The 15,006-nt window shown below is 39.4% G+C and overlaps 1 protein-coding gene across 1 annotated transcript; it reads left to right on the top strand.

Moving 5' to 3' along the window:
- The first annotated feature begins 8,065 nt into the window (after positions 1 to 8,065).
- On the top strand, positions 8,066 to 14,791 carry PCNA (proliferating cell nuclear antigen). The gene is made up of 6 exons (XM_042931563.1): positions 8,066 to 8,495; positions 9,331 to 9,428; positions 9,580 to 9,647; positions 10,713 to 10,907; positions 13,292 to 13,415; positions 13,515 to 14,791. Exons 1-6 carry the CDS (start codon positions 8,275 to 8,277, stop codon positions 13,592 to 13,594), a joined length of 786 nt encoding a protein of 261 aa, XP_042787497.1. The 5' UTR covers positions 8,066 to 8,274; the 3' UTR covers positions 13,595 to 14,791.
- Positions 14,792 to 15,006: the final 215 nt, after the last annotated feature.

The raw sequence follows: 15,006 nt of genomic DNA, 5'->3' as shown, positions 1-15,006 counted from the left end.
GTCTTTTATTACTTATAAAAGTAAATAACATACTAATGGTAATTTTAAAACTCTTTTAATCTGTTGAGGACTGTGTGACCACCATTTTGACCAATGTCAGCGGTTACTTCTTCATCTAAACACCAGACACGTATTCAGTAAATTAACCAAGGTTTATTATCTAAAGGATGTAGAAGGATGTCAACACAGAGAGCCAACAAGGTCATCCTCTGAGACAGCAGGTGTTTGTATCCAGATCATTACTGTTAGGGTACTTACATAATTGAAAGGTCACAACTGAGAAGTAAGCATCACAGCAGTCCTTCCAGCTCAGCTGTTGCCTTTCAAACCCAGCCTAATATAAAGGAGGCTGGAGAGCTGTGCATACAAATCAGAGTTTCAGAATGGACAGTATGATTACTAGGGTAGATAAGCCCCTACAATTTGGCCTGAACAAACTTCTCAGCCATTGCTCTCAGCCCTGCCGGGCTAACTGATCTTAGACCAAGTACATTAATGAAATCAGTGCTGTAGAGAGCAGGGAACAGGTACTCAGACCTCTGAAAGTCATACTAATAGGCCTTTAGGCAAGCTTTAGGGTCTAGCTCTCTCTTAACTGTAGAAAGAAATTTTTAGGGGCGCCTGGGTGGCTCAGTCGGTTGAGCGGCCGACTTCGGCTCAGGTCATGATCTCACGATCTGTGAGTTCGAGCCCCGCGTCGGGCTCTGTGCTGACAGCTCAGAGCCTGGGGCCTGTTTCAGATTCTGTGTCTCCCTCTCTCTGACCCTCCCCTGTTCATGCTCTGTCTCTGTCTCAAAAATAAATAAACGTTAAAAAAAAAAATTTTTTTTTTAAATTTAATAAAAAAAAAAAGAAAGAAATTTTTAAAAATCTCCCCTTATCTCCAGCCTGAAGAAAGATTTTGTTCCTTTACATTACCTTACACCTCCTCCTCTATTCCTGATTTTTCTTTTCTAATCCTCATAATAGCTCTTTCCCTAGGGTCATTTCTTCTGGGCTTGTAGCATATCTTGTTTACAGTGACTTTTTCATTGCATTCCTTCATTAGTTCCATTATTTTTAGATGTTACTTAGATTAGTTGAGGTCACTAACAAGAGATTCTTAAACCGCCCCCCCCCCCCGAATATTCAGGCTGACTGTGAACTCAGTGTAAGTGGACAGCTATTGCTATAATTATTATTCTACGATAAAAACACCTCCCCCCTTTCTGATATTTGAAAACTACATTGGTACAAGCAAGATAATTCTTCAGTTACCTGAAGAATTTTCTTCTATTACATCGGAAGAATTAATAATTCTTTAAACAGTAACGTCTTTTAAAAATTGTCAATAAACAAATACAGGCTTTATCTGCTTTTTATCTTGCCCTCCATATCGCCTTTCTAGTTCTTAGCCTGACCAGTGTTTTCAGGGAAACCTTACTCAGTATAATGAGGCAACATGCAAAATGGAATTACGAGTGCACTCTGCAGAATTGTCAAACTTCTTAAAGCTTCAAAAATGCAAATCCTGCCCTCCCACAAACTTAGTCAATCATTAGTCCATTTAAACTATAATGTCAGTTTCCTCTCGGCAAATTGTAGGTCTGATTTTTTTCAAACCAACAGTCTACATGGAGGAGCTTTAAGCTTTAAGCAAATATTCATCTATTGATCACACATGGTGAGAGACAGTACTACTCAGGCCTCATTATTTATTAGAATTACCTGGAGAGCTTCTAAAAGATACGAATGGAGGGCCCACCCTGGACCAACTAAATAAGAATCTCTGAGATGGAGCCTAGAGGAAATAGGCTTTTTGGTTGTTGTTAAGCTCCCTAGGTGTTTCTAATGGGCAGCTAGAATCGAGAATCACTCACACATGATACCACCTTGTAAAGAAATTTGCCAGAAATTATATAAAATAGTTTACAGCATTTTTCTCTCCCAACATTCATTAACATTTTCTGATCAACAATACATATCTGATGAAGAATGCAGAAAAATAAAATGGAAAATGCAGAGACATATAATGGAAAACATTACAATCATTTATGGTATCACCAGCCACACATAATTGTTGTTATTATTTACATTATTGCATTTTCATTCTATTTTCTGTGCACTTATACCTCGATATAACAATTTTAGAAAATTGGAATACTACTATTTATACCATTTCATAATCTGACTTTTCTCTTTATCATTATATGCCCTTTGAGAATGGTATTTCAAAGACCGTTTAGTATTCTTACAGATTTACCATAACAGCATTTTGTTACTTAACGGTATTTTGTTAGACCTCAAGGTTATTTCCACTTTCAGAGGAATTTTTTTTTTTTTTTTATAATTTGTTTTTAATGTTTGTTTATTTTTGAGCGTGAGTGAGCAGGGGACGGGCAGAGAGAGAGGGAGACAGAATCGGAAGCAGGCTCCCCATAGCGCAAAGCCAGATGTGGGGCTCAAACTCATCAATGTGATATCATGACCTGAGCCCACATCTGATGTTCAACCTACTGAGCCACCCAGGCACCCCTCAGAGGAATTTTTAATAATTCTACAAGAAATAAACATGCTTCATCTTGGTAAGTACCCCCATTACTTCTTCAGGAAAAAATCCTGGAGTTTGAATTTGTGTGTCAAAGAATAAATAAAATTTGAAGGCTTTCTGTACAAATTACCTAATTCCTACGAGAAAAAGTAAACCATTTATACTCCTATTTTCAACGCATGAAAGTGCCCACTTCCTTGATTTCTTCCTATCAACAAATATTAACACAATTTTCATTAATTGGTAGGTTATAATTCTGTCTCCCTTTAATTAACTTTCCTTTGTTTATTAATGTGGGTAACCATTTTTTCCATACACTTACTAAGACTGAGCCTTGGACACTGGAAACTACCTACTTCGGCTTTTGTTTTGATAAAGTCACCTTTTCTCTTGAAAAGTGAAAAGTTTGAATTAGGTTCTCTGCGTGGAAACCAACACAGTGCTCTCACGCATACTGAAGTTTTAAAACTTATGTTTTAAAAAAACATTTTTAAAAATTAAAAAAAAACACATTAAAAACATTAAAAAATTTTTTTAAAAAGGGGGGCACCTGGGGGGCTCAGTTGGTTAAGCATCTGACTTCGGCTCAGGTCATGATCTCATGATCCATGAGTTCGAGCCCCGCATCGGGCTCTGTGCTGACAGCTCGGAGCCTGGGGCCTGCTTCAGATTTTGTGTCTCCCTCTCTCTCTCTGCCCCTCTCCCACTCATGCTCTGTCTCTCAAAAATAAATAAACATTAAAAAAATTGTTTTTAAATTTATGTAGCCATTTCTTATGTTTTATGAGGTTTTTCCTTTTATATCTAGAAACCCATAGCAGGATCTCATAATCACCAGAAGACTTCTACACATCTTTTTGGGTTTACATTTATTTGAATTTTTTTTTTTTTTTTTTTTTTTAGATTTTATTTTTAAGTAATCTCTACACCCAATGTGGGGCTCAAACTTTACAACCCTGAGGTCAGGAGTCACAGGCTGTACCAACTCACCAGACAGGCACCTCCATTCATTTGAATTTTAATTCTTTAATCTATTTATTTTGGAATCTATTTTGGTGAAGAGTTATTAGGAAGAGTCTATAGCTTTATTATTTCCTAGACATTTAATGAGTTTGATAATCAATACATTGTTTCTCTCGCTGATTGGAATAGCATCTTTACCAGATGTTGAAGTGATCCTCTAAAAACAAATTAGATCTTGTCAGTGACCTTCTGATAATTTTCCCTTGCACTTGCAAAGTCTCCAAGCTCTCATTTCTGCTTCCCTTTGCAGCTTCATCTTGTACCACACTCCCCTTTTCTCAATGTGTTCTAGACATATCAATCTTTGAGTTCTATTATATGTCAATTATATCTCAATAAAACTGGGGGAAATTGCCCATAAAAAAAAATCTTTGAATTCTAAAACAAACTACTATGTGAACATCTTCTAAGTGTGCTGTCCTTTTCAACATACTATTCTTTCAGCCTAGAATGCTTTTTTTTTTAATGTTTATTTTTTGAGAGACAGAGAGAGAGAGTGTGTGTGAGTGGGGGAAGGGCAGAGAGAGAGGGAGACACAGAATCTGAAGCAAGCTCCAGGTTCTGAGCTGTCAGCACAGAGCCCAACGGGGGCCTCAAACCCACAAACCCCAAGATTATGACCTGAGCTGAAGTCGCTTAGCCACCCAGGCGCCCCAGCCGAATATACTCTTTCTTCCACTCTCCAAACAGCTAGATTTTGTGTAAAATTCTACTACCTTGGAGGGCCTTCTCTGACCACAGATCGTAGTCATTCATATGTCTTCATTTCATCTGATCACCTGCACTGTGGGTGCGACAGGGGTGGAATTTAATTGCCATTTAAAATGCCTTCAAATCCATTACACTTAGATCTGGCATTAAACCAAATGTTACTATGTAAGCAAAAGGCAAAGAAACAGAGTAGCCGAGTTCCTGGAGGGAACACATTCCCCATTTTGCAAAGAATTCCCCATTTTGCAAACAGAATAAGAAAGGAAAATACAAATGAATGAAACTATTACGTTTTGATATTAAAATATATGCAAAAGAATAGTTGATCATACATAAAGTAAGAAGGTGCCAGTATCAAAATTTACAAATGCGAAACCATCAAAAAAATGAAAAGGCAACCTACTGAATGGGAGAAAATACTTGCAAATCATGTAACAGATAAAGGACTATCTTACACAATAGCAAAAAACAATCCAATTTAAAAACTGGGCAGAAAATCTGAATAGACATTTTCCCAAAGAAGACATACAGATGGCCAACAGGCATATGAAAAGATGCTCAACATCATTAACCATCAGGGAAATGCAAATCAAAACTACAATGAGATATCATCTCACACCTATTATCAAAAAGAGAAAAAATAACAAGTATTGGCAAGGATATGAATAAAAGGAACCCTTCCACATTGTTGGAGAGAATGTAAATTGGTGCAGCCACAATGGAAAACAGTATGGACGTTCCTCAAAATGTTAAAAACAGAATTGCCAGGGGTACCTGGGTGGCTTAGTCGGTTAAGTGTCTGACTTTGGCATAGGTCATAATCTCATGGCTCGTAGGTTCAAGCTCCATTGTCAGCTCAGAGCCTGGAGCCTGCTTCAGATTCTGTCTCCCTCTCTTCCTGCCCCTCCCCTGCTCGCACTATGTCTCTGTCTCTCTGTGTCTCTCTCTCAAAATATAAATATTAAAAAATAATAAAAAAATATAAATAGAACTACCATATAATCTAGCAAGTCCACTTCTGGATATTAATCCAAAGAAAATGAAAATATTAACTTGAAAAGATGGAGACAACCTAAGTATTCATTGATGAATTTATATAGAAATTATGATACATATATATGTGTATTTACACAATGGAATATTATTCACCCATAGAAAAGAATGGAATCTTGCTGTTTGCAACAGTATGGTTGGATCTTGAGGGCTTTTATACTAAGTGAATAAGTCAGACAGAGAAAGACAAATACCATATGATCTCTGCATGGAACCTAAAACAAAAACAAAACCAAGCTCACAAATAGAGAACAGATTGGTGGTTGCTAGAGGTCGGGGGTGGGGGTGGGAGAAATGGGTGAACTGTTTCCTTATTTGTTTTACTTTAAATAAATTGACTTAAACATTTTTATGGGGTGCCTGAGTGGCTCAGTTGGTTAAGCATCTGACTTTGGCTCAGGTCATGATCTTGTGGTTCTTGAGTTTGAGCCCCACATCAAGCTCTCCACTATCAGCACAGAGCCTGCCTGGAATCCTCTGTCACCCTCTCTCTCTGCCCCTCTCCCACGCATGCTCACCTATGTGCGTGTTCTCTCAAAAATAAAGAAACATTAAAATATATATATATTGGGGCACCTGGGTGGCTCAGTCGGTTGAGCACTGACTTTGGCTCAGGTCATGATCTCACAGCTGGTGAGTTCCAGCCCCGCGTCCAGCTCTGTGCTGACAGCTCGGAGCCTGAGGCCTGCTTCAGATTCTGTGTCTTCCTCTCTCGGCCCCTAACCCACTTGCATTCTGTCTCTGTCTCTCTCAAAAATAAACATTGAAAAAAAATTTTAAATATATATATATATTAAAAACTTTAAAAATTTTTTTCTTTAATTTACAAACGGGTGGCAGAGACTTGGAAGAGATTCCAGAGACCAGAGAGTAGCACTCTTGAGAATGCTGCATCATCAACACCTGTGATAACAGAGTATGCTAGCATATGGAAAAACAGCAGTATTAGCAACTGTGAGAAACTAAATGTGGAGAAATATTAAGAATGTCTTAATTTATTTTGTATTTTTATGTATGCACAGAGTAATATACAACACAAATATTTTAAATAAACCAAAATTTCTTTCAACAATTGCAAAATAGAAATTCTAAATGATAAAGTATTGTGTGACCAGTTAACATTTTATATTTTTTTCTTGTGCTACACAAAATAATGGTGCATTATACTTCGAGGTATCTTACTTTCCATGAAATAGATTCATCCAATAGAATTGCCAGAGGGAGAGAATAGTGTAGGGAAAGGCAATATGTGAAGCCCTAAGAGTTGAGAATATTCTAGATATGATGCAATACATAAATCTTCTGATTCAGGACACAAAACTCCCTGGACAGCATAAATAAAACTAAATCCACATCAAGATATGTAGTAGAAAAACATTCTACAGACCAAGATAGCAAACACAACTAAAGAGAAATGCTATAAGCAAAGCAAAAGAAACATGACAAAATGGGGGAGAATATATGAAATGGGGAAATGATTAATATATAAAGTGCTCCCTATAATCAATAGGAAAAAGAACTTATTTTTTAAAATATTTATTTATTTTTGAAAGAGAGAGAGAAAACAAGCAGGGGAGGGAGAGGCAGAATCTGCAACAGCTCCGGGCCCAGGCTCTGAGCGCTCAGCACGGGAGCCCAGGTGAGGCTCAAACCCACAAACTCTGACATTAGGACCTGAGCTAAAGTCAGACGCTTAACCCACTGAGCCACCCAGGTGCCTCAGGAAAAAGAGTTTAATAGAAAAGATATAAACATACAATGGTCAAGAAATATATATGAAAGATGTCCAATCTATAACAAATTTTTAATTTAGAAATTGGAATTTTCACAAAAATGAGCATAGACTTTAAAACAAGATTGCTAATATCCACTGTTAGGAAAATATGGAGAAAAGAGCATGCTCACAGTCTTGGTTGGAAGGTAAACTGCAGTCTTTCAGTGGTCAATTTAGTAACATTTATCAAAACTTTAATGTGTATGCTACTTCAAGGAGTCGATCTCATAAAAATCAGCTAAATGCTCAAAGGTGTTTGTAATTACAAGAAATTGGTAAATTAGGTTACATGCATAGGATATTATGCCATCTTTTAAAGAAATGCTGATATAAATATGTTCGTGGCATAAAATTAAATATATCTTACCAAGTACATTGCAGAAGTTTCCTGTATAAATCCACTTTTGTTTTTTAAAAATGTGTATTTGTATAGAAAAAAAAAAGCCTAGAAAAGTTGTATACAGTAAATGACACGAGCTTGGTGTGCGTGTGTACGGGGCGGGGGAGCGAGATGATTTTGTAGTCATAACTGTATACCTCTTTACTGACTTTTAGGAGCATATCACCTCGATAATAGCAAAAATAAAATGCACATTTAAAACAACTGTAATTCCTCAGGCTGCAAGGCGCCCTTTACTCCTGGTAGGCTGGATTTGTGTCTTGCTTTCACTTTCGCGGCTAAATTCTTTCTACTCCTGAAGCGGGAGGTTGAGGAGGCAACATAAAACTAACTCAAAGCCCACCCCACCCCCGAATTGGGCCTGGCCTTCACAGAGGCCTACACTAGCCAAGCGTCCGGGTTTCCAGAACAGGGGAAAAACGCAAGTGGTTCTAGAGGAGGTGGAGGCTCCGCGCTCCTGCCCCGACCCCGCACCCAATCCTCCAATGGGTGTTCGGGGAGGGCGGGCTACCTGCAGACTTGGGGCACTATTGGCCCTGGAGTCTCTCCGCCCGGGCAGTGGGCGGAGCAGCGTGGTGACGTGTCCATACGGGCGCCGAGGCGGAGAGCGCGCGCTCGCAGACGCGGCTGTATTAAACGGTTGCTGGCGCAGCAGGCTGGTTGTTATCTTCCTGGGTCTCGGGCTTGTGCGTCTGCAGGCTCGCTCTTACCCTGTGACGCCCAAGCAGGCTACAACTTTCTCCTTATTTTCGCCTGTAGCCGCGTCGTTGCGACTCTGCCACCATGTTCGAGGCGCGCCTGGTCCAGGGCTCCATCCTGAAGAAGGTGCTGGAGGCACTTAAGGATCTCATCAACGAGGCCTGCTGGGACATAAGCTCGAGCGGCGTAAACCTGCAGAGCATGGACTCCTCCCATGTCTCCCTGGTGCAGCTCACCCTGCGTTCCGAGGGCTTCGACACATACCGCTGCGACCGCAACTTGGCCATGGGTGTGAACCTCACCAGGTGAGCCCTGGGGTTGCCGAGAGCCGGGCTCTGGTGCACCCCCATCTCCTGCTCTTGGCGGGAGCGCCTGCGTGAGCCGGGCCTTCATTGGCCCACATGGACCATCTGCGCCATCTCATTGGCCTGCGACACCGAGGGGCGGGATCTAGCAGAGCGCGCGGTTCGGAAAGCCCGCGCTGGCAGCAGCGCGAACCGGCTCTTTCCGCGCCAAAGTCACAAAGCGGGTGGTGGCGGGAAAATGACGGCTTCTCTGCGGTGGCAGGAAGAGACTTGCACAGTTCTTTGGCCATTTGGTCCTGGCGGCCTTGGATGAGAAATCTATGGCTTGATTGACTTAGAGCGTGCCCTAGTTCTGTCACTCTACCTAGGGACAATTGGTTGGTTCCGGTCTTTTATTCTTACAAAGTTTCAGTGAGCACCCCAAGTTTCTGGACTTAAAATTTCTCCAGGGCAGTGGCTTGCAACTTTTTGGTCGTTACCTGTCTAGTACATAACCATGTTTAAATCTTAAGGCTTAGGAGAAATACCCGGACTACATGCAGTGTGTTTTAATGGGTATCTTAGATTTTTAATGATCGTAACGACCCAATAATTTGCTTCACCTACCAAAAGGATTTGCAGTTCATAAAATACTGCTCTTTTGTTTATGTCCAGAATTGAAATTGCTACTGCTAGGGTGTGTGCTTGTTAAAGTATAAATACTGCCAAATTGCACTCCAAAATGGCTGGACGGCCTAATGGGTATAAATGGCAACTCCTTGTTTTAATTGCGTCAGAAATTAACGATCTTGAGAACGTGGTGTCAGTTTTAAATCCTGTGTCTTCTGTGCTCTAGCATGTCCAAAATACTAAAATGTGCTGGCAATGAAGACATCATTACACTAAGGGCGGAAGATAATGCAGACACCCTGGCACTTGTATTCGAAGCTCCAAGTAAGTCATACTCTTCTACAAAGTTAGAGGAAATTTAAATGCAGTGTTAAGTATTTCTCAAAGTTGTGAGAAATTTAAGGTAATGTTTGTAAAACTTTACATCACTGCTATAAACTTACATGCTTTTCTTCAATCTGCTTTCTTTTGGTAGACCAAGAAAAGGTCTCAGACTATGAAATGAAGTTAATGGATTTAGATGTTGAACAACTTGGAATTCCAGTGAGTATGAAATTTCCTGAGTGTACTGTACACAAGTCATGATAGTTATATTTGTTAATACAATTTAAAGCCCAGTTCCCAACAACTATATGTCTGCTGATACATGTTCCAAAGTGGGGTTTTTAGTACTTAGTCATTTGTAATTTCATTAAACTACAGTACTCTAAAATGGATCATTTCATTCCCGCTAAATGAATATTTGCATTAACCTCCATGCTTTTTTTTTTTTTTTAAGTTTATTTAATTTGAGAGAGAGAAAATGGGGGTGCGGGACAGAGAGGGAGGGAAAGAACCCCATGAGCCAAAGTTGGACACTTAACCAGCTGAGCCACCCAGGCACCTGTCCCCCTTTTTTTTTTAAAGACTTTTTTTTTTAATATTTTATTTATTTTTTGAGAGAGAAAGCAGGGGAGGGGCGGGGTTGGGTAGAGGAACTGAAGTGGGCTCTGTGCTGACTGGCTGACCGCAGTGAGCTTGATGTGGGGCTCAAGCTCAGGAACCACAAGATTATGACCTGAGCTGAAGTCAGACGGTTACCAACTGGGTGATCCAGGTGCCCCTGCACCACCCCCCTTTTTTAAAGAGTATACTTTAGGGCTATACTAACAAATTCATTAAGGTTAGGTTTATCAAAATCAAAAGAGAGAAGAGATGTTGGGATGTTGAAAATGCTTAATATTTTTTGTCTTGTTTTGGAAAGTAGTTGGGCCTGCTTACAACATCCATCATTGTTTATATGTCATGGGCTAATGCCCTCTTGATTTAGCCTTGGAGGGTGATTAGGGGAGGCTCTTTTCCCTGGATAGCGCATTTATTATTACAGGTCTAAACTCTAATTTTAGTTTTCTTATGATTATTCTTACTATATACTTGTTTTATATCTGCATTTATTTTTTTGAGTGTTAGAGTGTGTTAAGAAATCACACAATGAGTGATATTTCAAAGTAATCAGGAAATCTTAAATTCTGAATTCTTGTCTACATGCTGAGTCTTCAGAAAGTGAGGATGCCAAATCTTTAATTTCCAGCAACTGACCTTTAAGTTTGTTTGTTTGTTTTTTAATAGGAACAAGAGTATAGCTGTGTAGTAAAGATGCCTTCTGGTGAATTTGCACGTATATGCCGAGATCTCAGTCATATTGGAGATGCTGTTGTAATTTCCTGTGCAAAAGATGGAGTGAAGTTTTCTGCAAGTGGAGAACTAGGAAATGGAAATATTAAGTTGTCACAAACAAGTAATGTCGATAAAGAGGAGGAAGCTGTAAGTTTTTAAGTAAACAAAATACTTTGAAGAGAATTATAACCCTGCTTAACATTAGTCGGTTTGGGCTGCTATAGCAAATACATTGACAATGGCTTATAAACAACTGAAATTGATTTCTCACAGTTCTGGAGGCTGGGAAACTGGCAGATTCAGTGTCTGGTGAGGACCTGCTTCTTGGTTCACGGAAGGGTCAGAGGAGCTGGCCTCTTTTATATAAGGGTACTAGCACAAAGCACCTCCCAAAGGCCCCACCTCCAAGTTCCAACACATTGGTGATTTGGTTTTAACATGAATGAGTGGGGGTGGGGGGCACACAAACATTCAGTCTATAGCAAGGTAATTGTAAATCAACAGAAGTATCTACTTGGAGGTAAAAATCTACCTTTTAGGAGCTCTTTATGTGATCTTTATATTAACTTTCTGCATGGAAGGCCCAATAGGGGGCCTAGAGAACTCCCCCCATTTAGCAATAACACTCTAATTACTAAATATCCTTAAATTAAGGTTTTCCTATAAATTGGGTGCTTTTTTAAGATCCTTAGAGTATTTATAAACTAATATTTTGTAATTTACTAAAAAAAAACTTGCTAGTCTTTGAACCAAAGCATCAGTTAACTCTGTAAATGAAAGGACCATCGAAGGTTCTAGAAATCTCCATAGGATTATTAGGATTAAATATGGTAACGTATTCAAAGTGGTTAACACAGTGTCTGACAATGTAAGTTTATAGTAAATATTAGATACTATTTTCTAGTCCCTTGCATGAGTAGTCAACCTTCAGTTTAAATGAAGGTAAAACTCAAGTTTAAATGAAGACTTAAAACTATTACTAACAAAAGTCCAGGGGCTAATTCTGAATTAATAACTCCCCTGCCAATCTGGATTTTTTTTTTTTGTTTTAATCTCAAACATTAGTTCTTCTATAAATATGTTTTATATCTGAAGCATAAACATTTTATGACATTCTTTGATATTAAGGAATTTTTCAGTGTTTCCTATTTCCTTGATTATTTCAGGGTTTTTGTGTGTGTGTGTGTGTGTTTTATGTTTATTTGAGAGTGCAAGCATGCCAGAGAGTGTGTGGTGTGGGGGAAGGGCGGGGGGGGGGGGGGTGGGGAAAAATCCCAAGCAGGATCCATCCATGTTCAGTACATCAGCTCTATCTCTTGAACTGTGAGATCAAGCTGAAATCAGGAGTCGACCACTTAACCAATTGAGCCATCCAGGTGCCCCTAGAAGTTTGTTTGAATCAAGATTTTAATAGGCTGTACACATTATAGTTTGGTTGATGGGCCCACAAATTTATTTTAATCTATTGGTTCTCCATTCAGTCTCTGTGCAGCCCCCCATTACAATTTGTTGAAGCAAGTCCTTTGTCATTGAGTTTTCCCAAACTCTGGATTTTGCCCATTGTATCCCTTATGTCAATTAATATGCTCCTCTAACCTGTATTTCCTATAAACTGGTAGTTCCAGCTCTAGAGGCTTGATATTCAGTGTTTGGGAGTAAGAATACTTTATAGATGGTGGTGTGCCTCCCTCTAGTAGGCATGAGGTGTCTAGATACATTGTTTTAGCAACCATAATAATTGTTTAGAATCCTTGTCATTAGGGTTGTAATGTATTAACACATTCCATTCTTCATTTATTAGAAATATTCCCATGAAGAGCAGCTTTCTCTTAACACATAATTGGATTAGCTGAGGTACATACAGTTAATACGAGAAAGGCAGACTAAATACTTGATTCTTTTGCTTTATTTATCAGTCTTCAAAATTAGTTTCATACCACTCTCCAAAGTAACCAATAAAAGTTTTGGTTTTGGGGGCACCTGGGTGGCTCAGTCGGTTGAGCATCCGACTTTGGCTTAGGTCATGATCTTGTGGGTTGTGAGTTCAAGCCCCGAGTCGGGCTCTGTGCTGACAGCTTAGAGCCTGGAGCCTGCTTCTGATTCTGTCTCCCTCTCTCTCTGCCCCTCCCCTGCTCATTCTCACTCTCTCTCCCTCTCCCTCTCTCTCTCTCTCTCTCTCAAAAATAAATAAACATTAAAAAAAAAAAGTTTTGGGGGTGCCTGGGTGGCTCAGTTGGTTGGGCATCTGACTTCGGCTCAGGTTATGATCTCGCGGTCTGCAGGTTCGAGCCCTGCATCGGGCTCTGTGCTGACAGCTCAGAGCCTGGAGCCTGTTTCAGATTCTGTGTCTCCCTCTTTTTCTGACCCTCCCCTGTTCATGCTTTCTCTCTGTCTCAAAAATAAATAAACGTTAAAAAAAAAATTTTTTTTTTAAAGTTTTGGTTTTGGTTTGTTTTTAAATGTATATTCTAAACATGCGTGCAATTTTTCTTGATGTTTTTCAATAGGATTAATCTTTTGTTTTCTCTTAGGTTACCATAGAGATGAATGAGCCTGTTCAGCTAACTTTTGCACTGAGATACCTGAACTTCTTTACAAAAGCCACTCCACTCTCTCCTACAGTAACACTCAGTATGTCTGCAGATGTACCCCTTGGTAAGATAAGTTTTTTTATAGGTAAAACAAGGTACCTTGTTTTGTAGGTAGTATATGTAGTCCTTCCCAATAATTAACTATGTTCCTGTCTTCTTTCAGTTGTAGAGTATAAAATTGCAGATATGGGACATTTAAAGTACTATTTGGCTCCCAAGATCGAGGATGAAGAAGGATCTTAGGCATTCTTAAAATCCAAGAAAATAAAATTAAGCTCTTCGAGAACTGCTTCTGAGATGCCAGCATGTACTTAAGTCTCTTCTGTCACCAAATCTGTACCTCTCAGTACATATGTAGATATTTTATGTAAATAACCTATTTTTTCCTCCATTCTTTACAATTTGTTTAAAGAATAAAGTCCAAAGTCAAATCTGGTCTTGTTAACCTAGAAATATCTCTGCCTTAACCTAGAAATACCCATGATTTTCATAACAAAAGGGTTTTGACTATAAATGCAGTTTTAATTTTTTCAATTTAAATAAACGTTATTTGAATTTCAAACATCACAAGACAGTGCCTTCATTTGGACCATGACTGTTGCAGGTATCCTAGGGAATTCACTTCAAGCTACTGTTTTCTAGAAATGTGTTTATTTTTTCAGTCCAGGGGAGCCTGATAAATAATACATTGATACAGCAATAAAAGTATTCCAAGTACAGTAGCTGACAAGATATTTGGGGGGAGAGGATTTATTTGCCAAAATTACTTTGGTATTCTTCTACCTTTAACTCAAGAAATGAACAGAAGTATAGACCAAATCCTATATATTTAGTTATTTTGCCAATTTTGTTAGCAAAACTAACACTTTAAGAAGCTTTATGAACCCAAAGCCATGTGTGCTTTAGAAGACTAGCAGTGCTATAGGGCAGTGTTTCTTTAGCCTATGGAGCCTTTTGAAAGAATCTTGAAAGATTTAGTAGATACGAGTTAAGGCCCAAGGAGTGTGTTTGTGCAAAAATAATTTTTCTAGTGTAAGTAGCCTTTTTGGGGACTTAATCCCAGCACTTGTGAAACAGACTGTTGAAATGTACCTACTAATGGTGCCACAAGGCCACAAACTGGCTTTCTACATATTGAGAATTGTTTCACTAAAGTCCTTTTTCCCGGTGTATTTTGGGCTTGGCGGTTTAAATGACTGATTTCTTTGGTGTAATACCTGGAAGAACTCACAATCCAGTAGGTTACTGTTCATTACCTTCTGTGTGCCTGCGGGGTGGGGAAGAAGACGGAAAAGGGGCCTGATGGGAGTTGGGAGTGATGTGACTAACTTATCTAGAATGTGGTGATGATTCCAAGCCTATGCACTTGTCAAACTCCTCCAATTGTACTTTATTGTATGTAAATTATACTTTAATAAATCTGACCTTTGAAAAGCTTCATGTGCTGCAAAATGTCCCTTGTCGGCGGGCTTCTTACCTGGGCAAGACCTGATAGGCGAGGAGAGGGAAACTGAAGCACAAGAATGTGGGGGCACTCGAGTAGTGTTGGGGTATTGACTAGCAAGACCGCTGCGCGCCCTGAAGGAAGGCCCGCAGTCCTGGGCAGTGGATAGGAGACCAAACAGTTCCGGTTATCCGGTGCCTCACCGGCTCGG

This window comes from Panthera leo, chromosome A3 (assembly GCF_018350215.1).
Source record: "Panthera leo isolate Ple1 chromosome A3, P.leo_Ple1_pat1.1, whole genome shotgun sequence".
Taxonomy (NCBI): Eukaryota; Metazoa; Chordata; class Mammalia; order Carnivora; family Felidae; genus Panthera; species Panthera leo.
Note: the sequence above shows the minus strand (reverse complement) of the source record. Positions and strands in the feature narration are given on the sequence as shown.

What these genes read in the sequence shown, in the direction of transcription:
- PCNA (XM_042931563.1), top strand. Translation starts at nt 8,275, where the DNA reads ATGTTCGAGGCGCGCCTGGTCCAGGGCTCCATCCTGAAGAAGGTGCTG. An exon ending in TTGAACAACTTGGAATTCCA is followed by an intron (nt 9,648 to 10,712) that starts GTGAGTATGAAA and finishes GTTTTTTAATAG; the next exon opens with GAACAAGAGTATAGCTGTGT. An exon ending in GTCTGCAGATGTACCCCTTG is followed by an intron (nt 13,416 to 13,514) that starts GTAAGATAAGTT and finishes GTCTTCTTTCAG; the next exon opens with TTGTAGAGTATAAAATTGCA.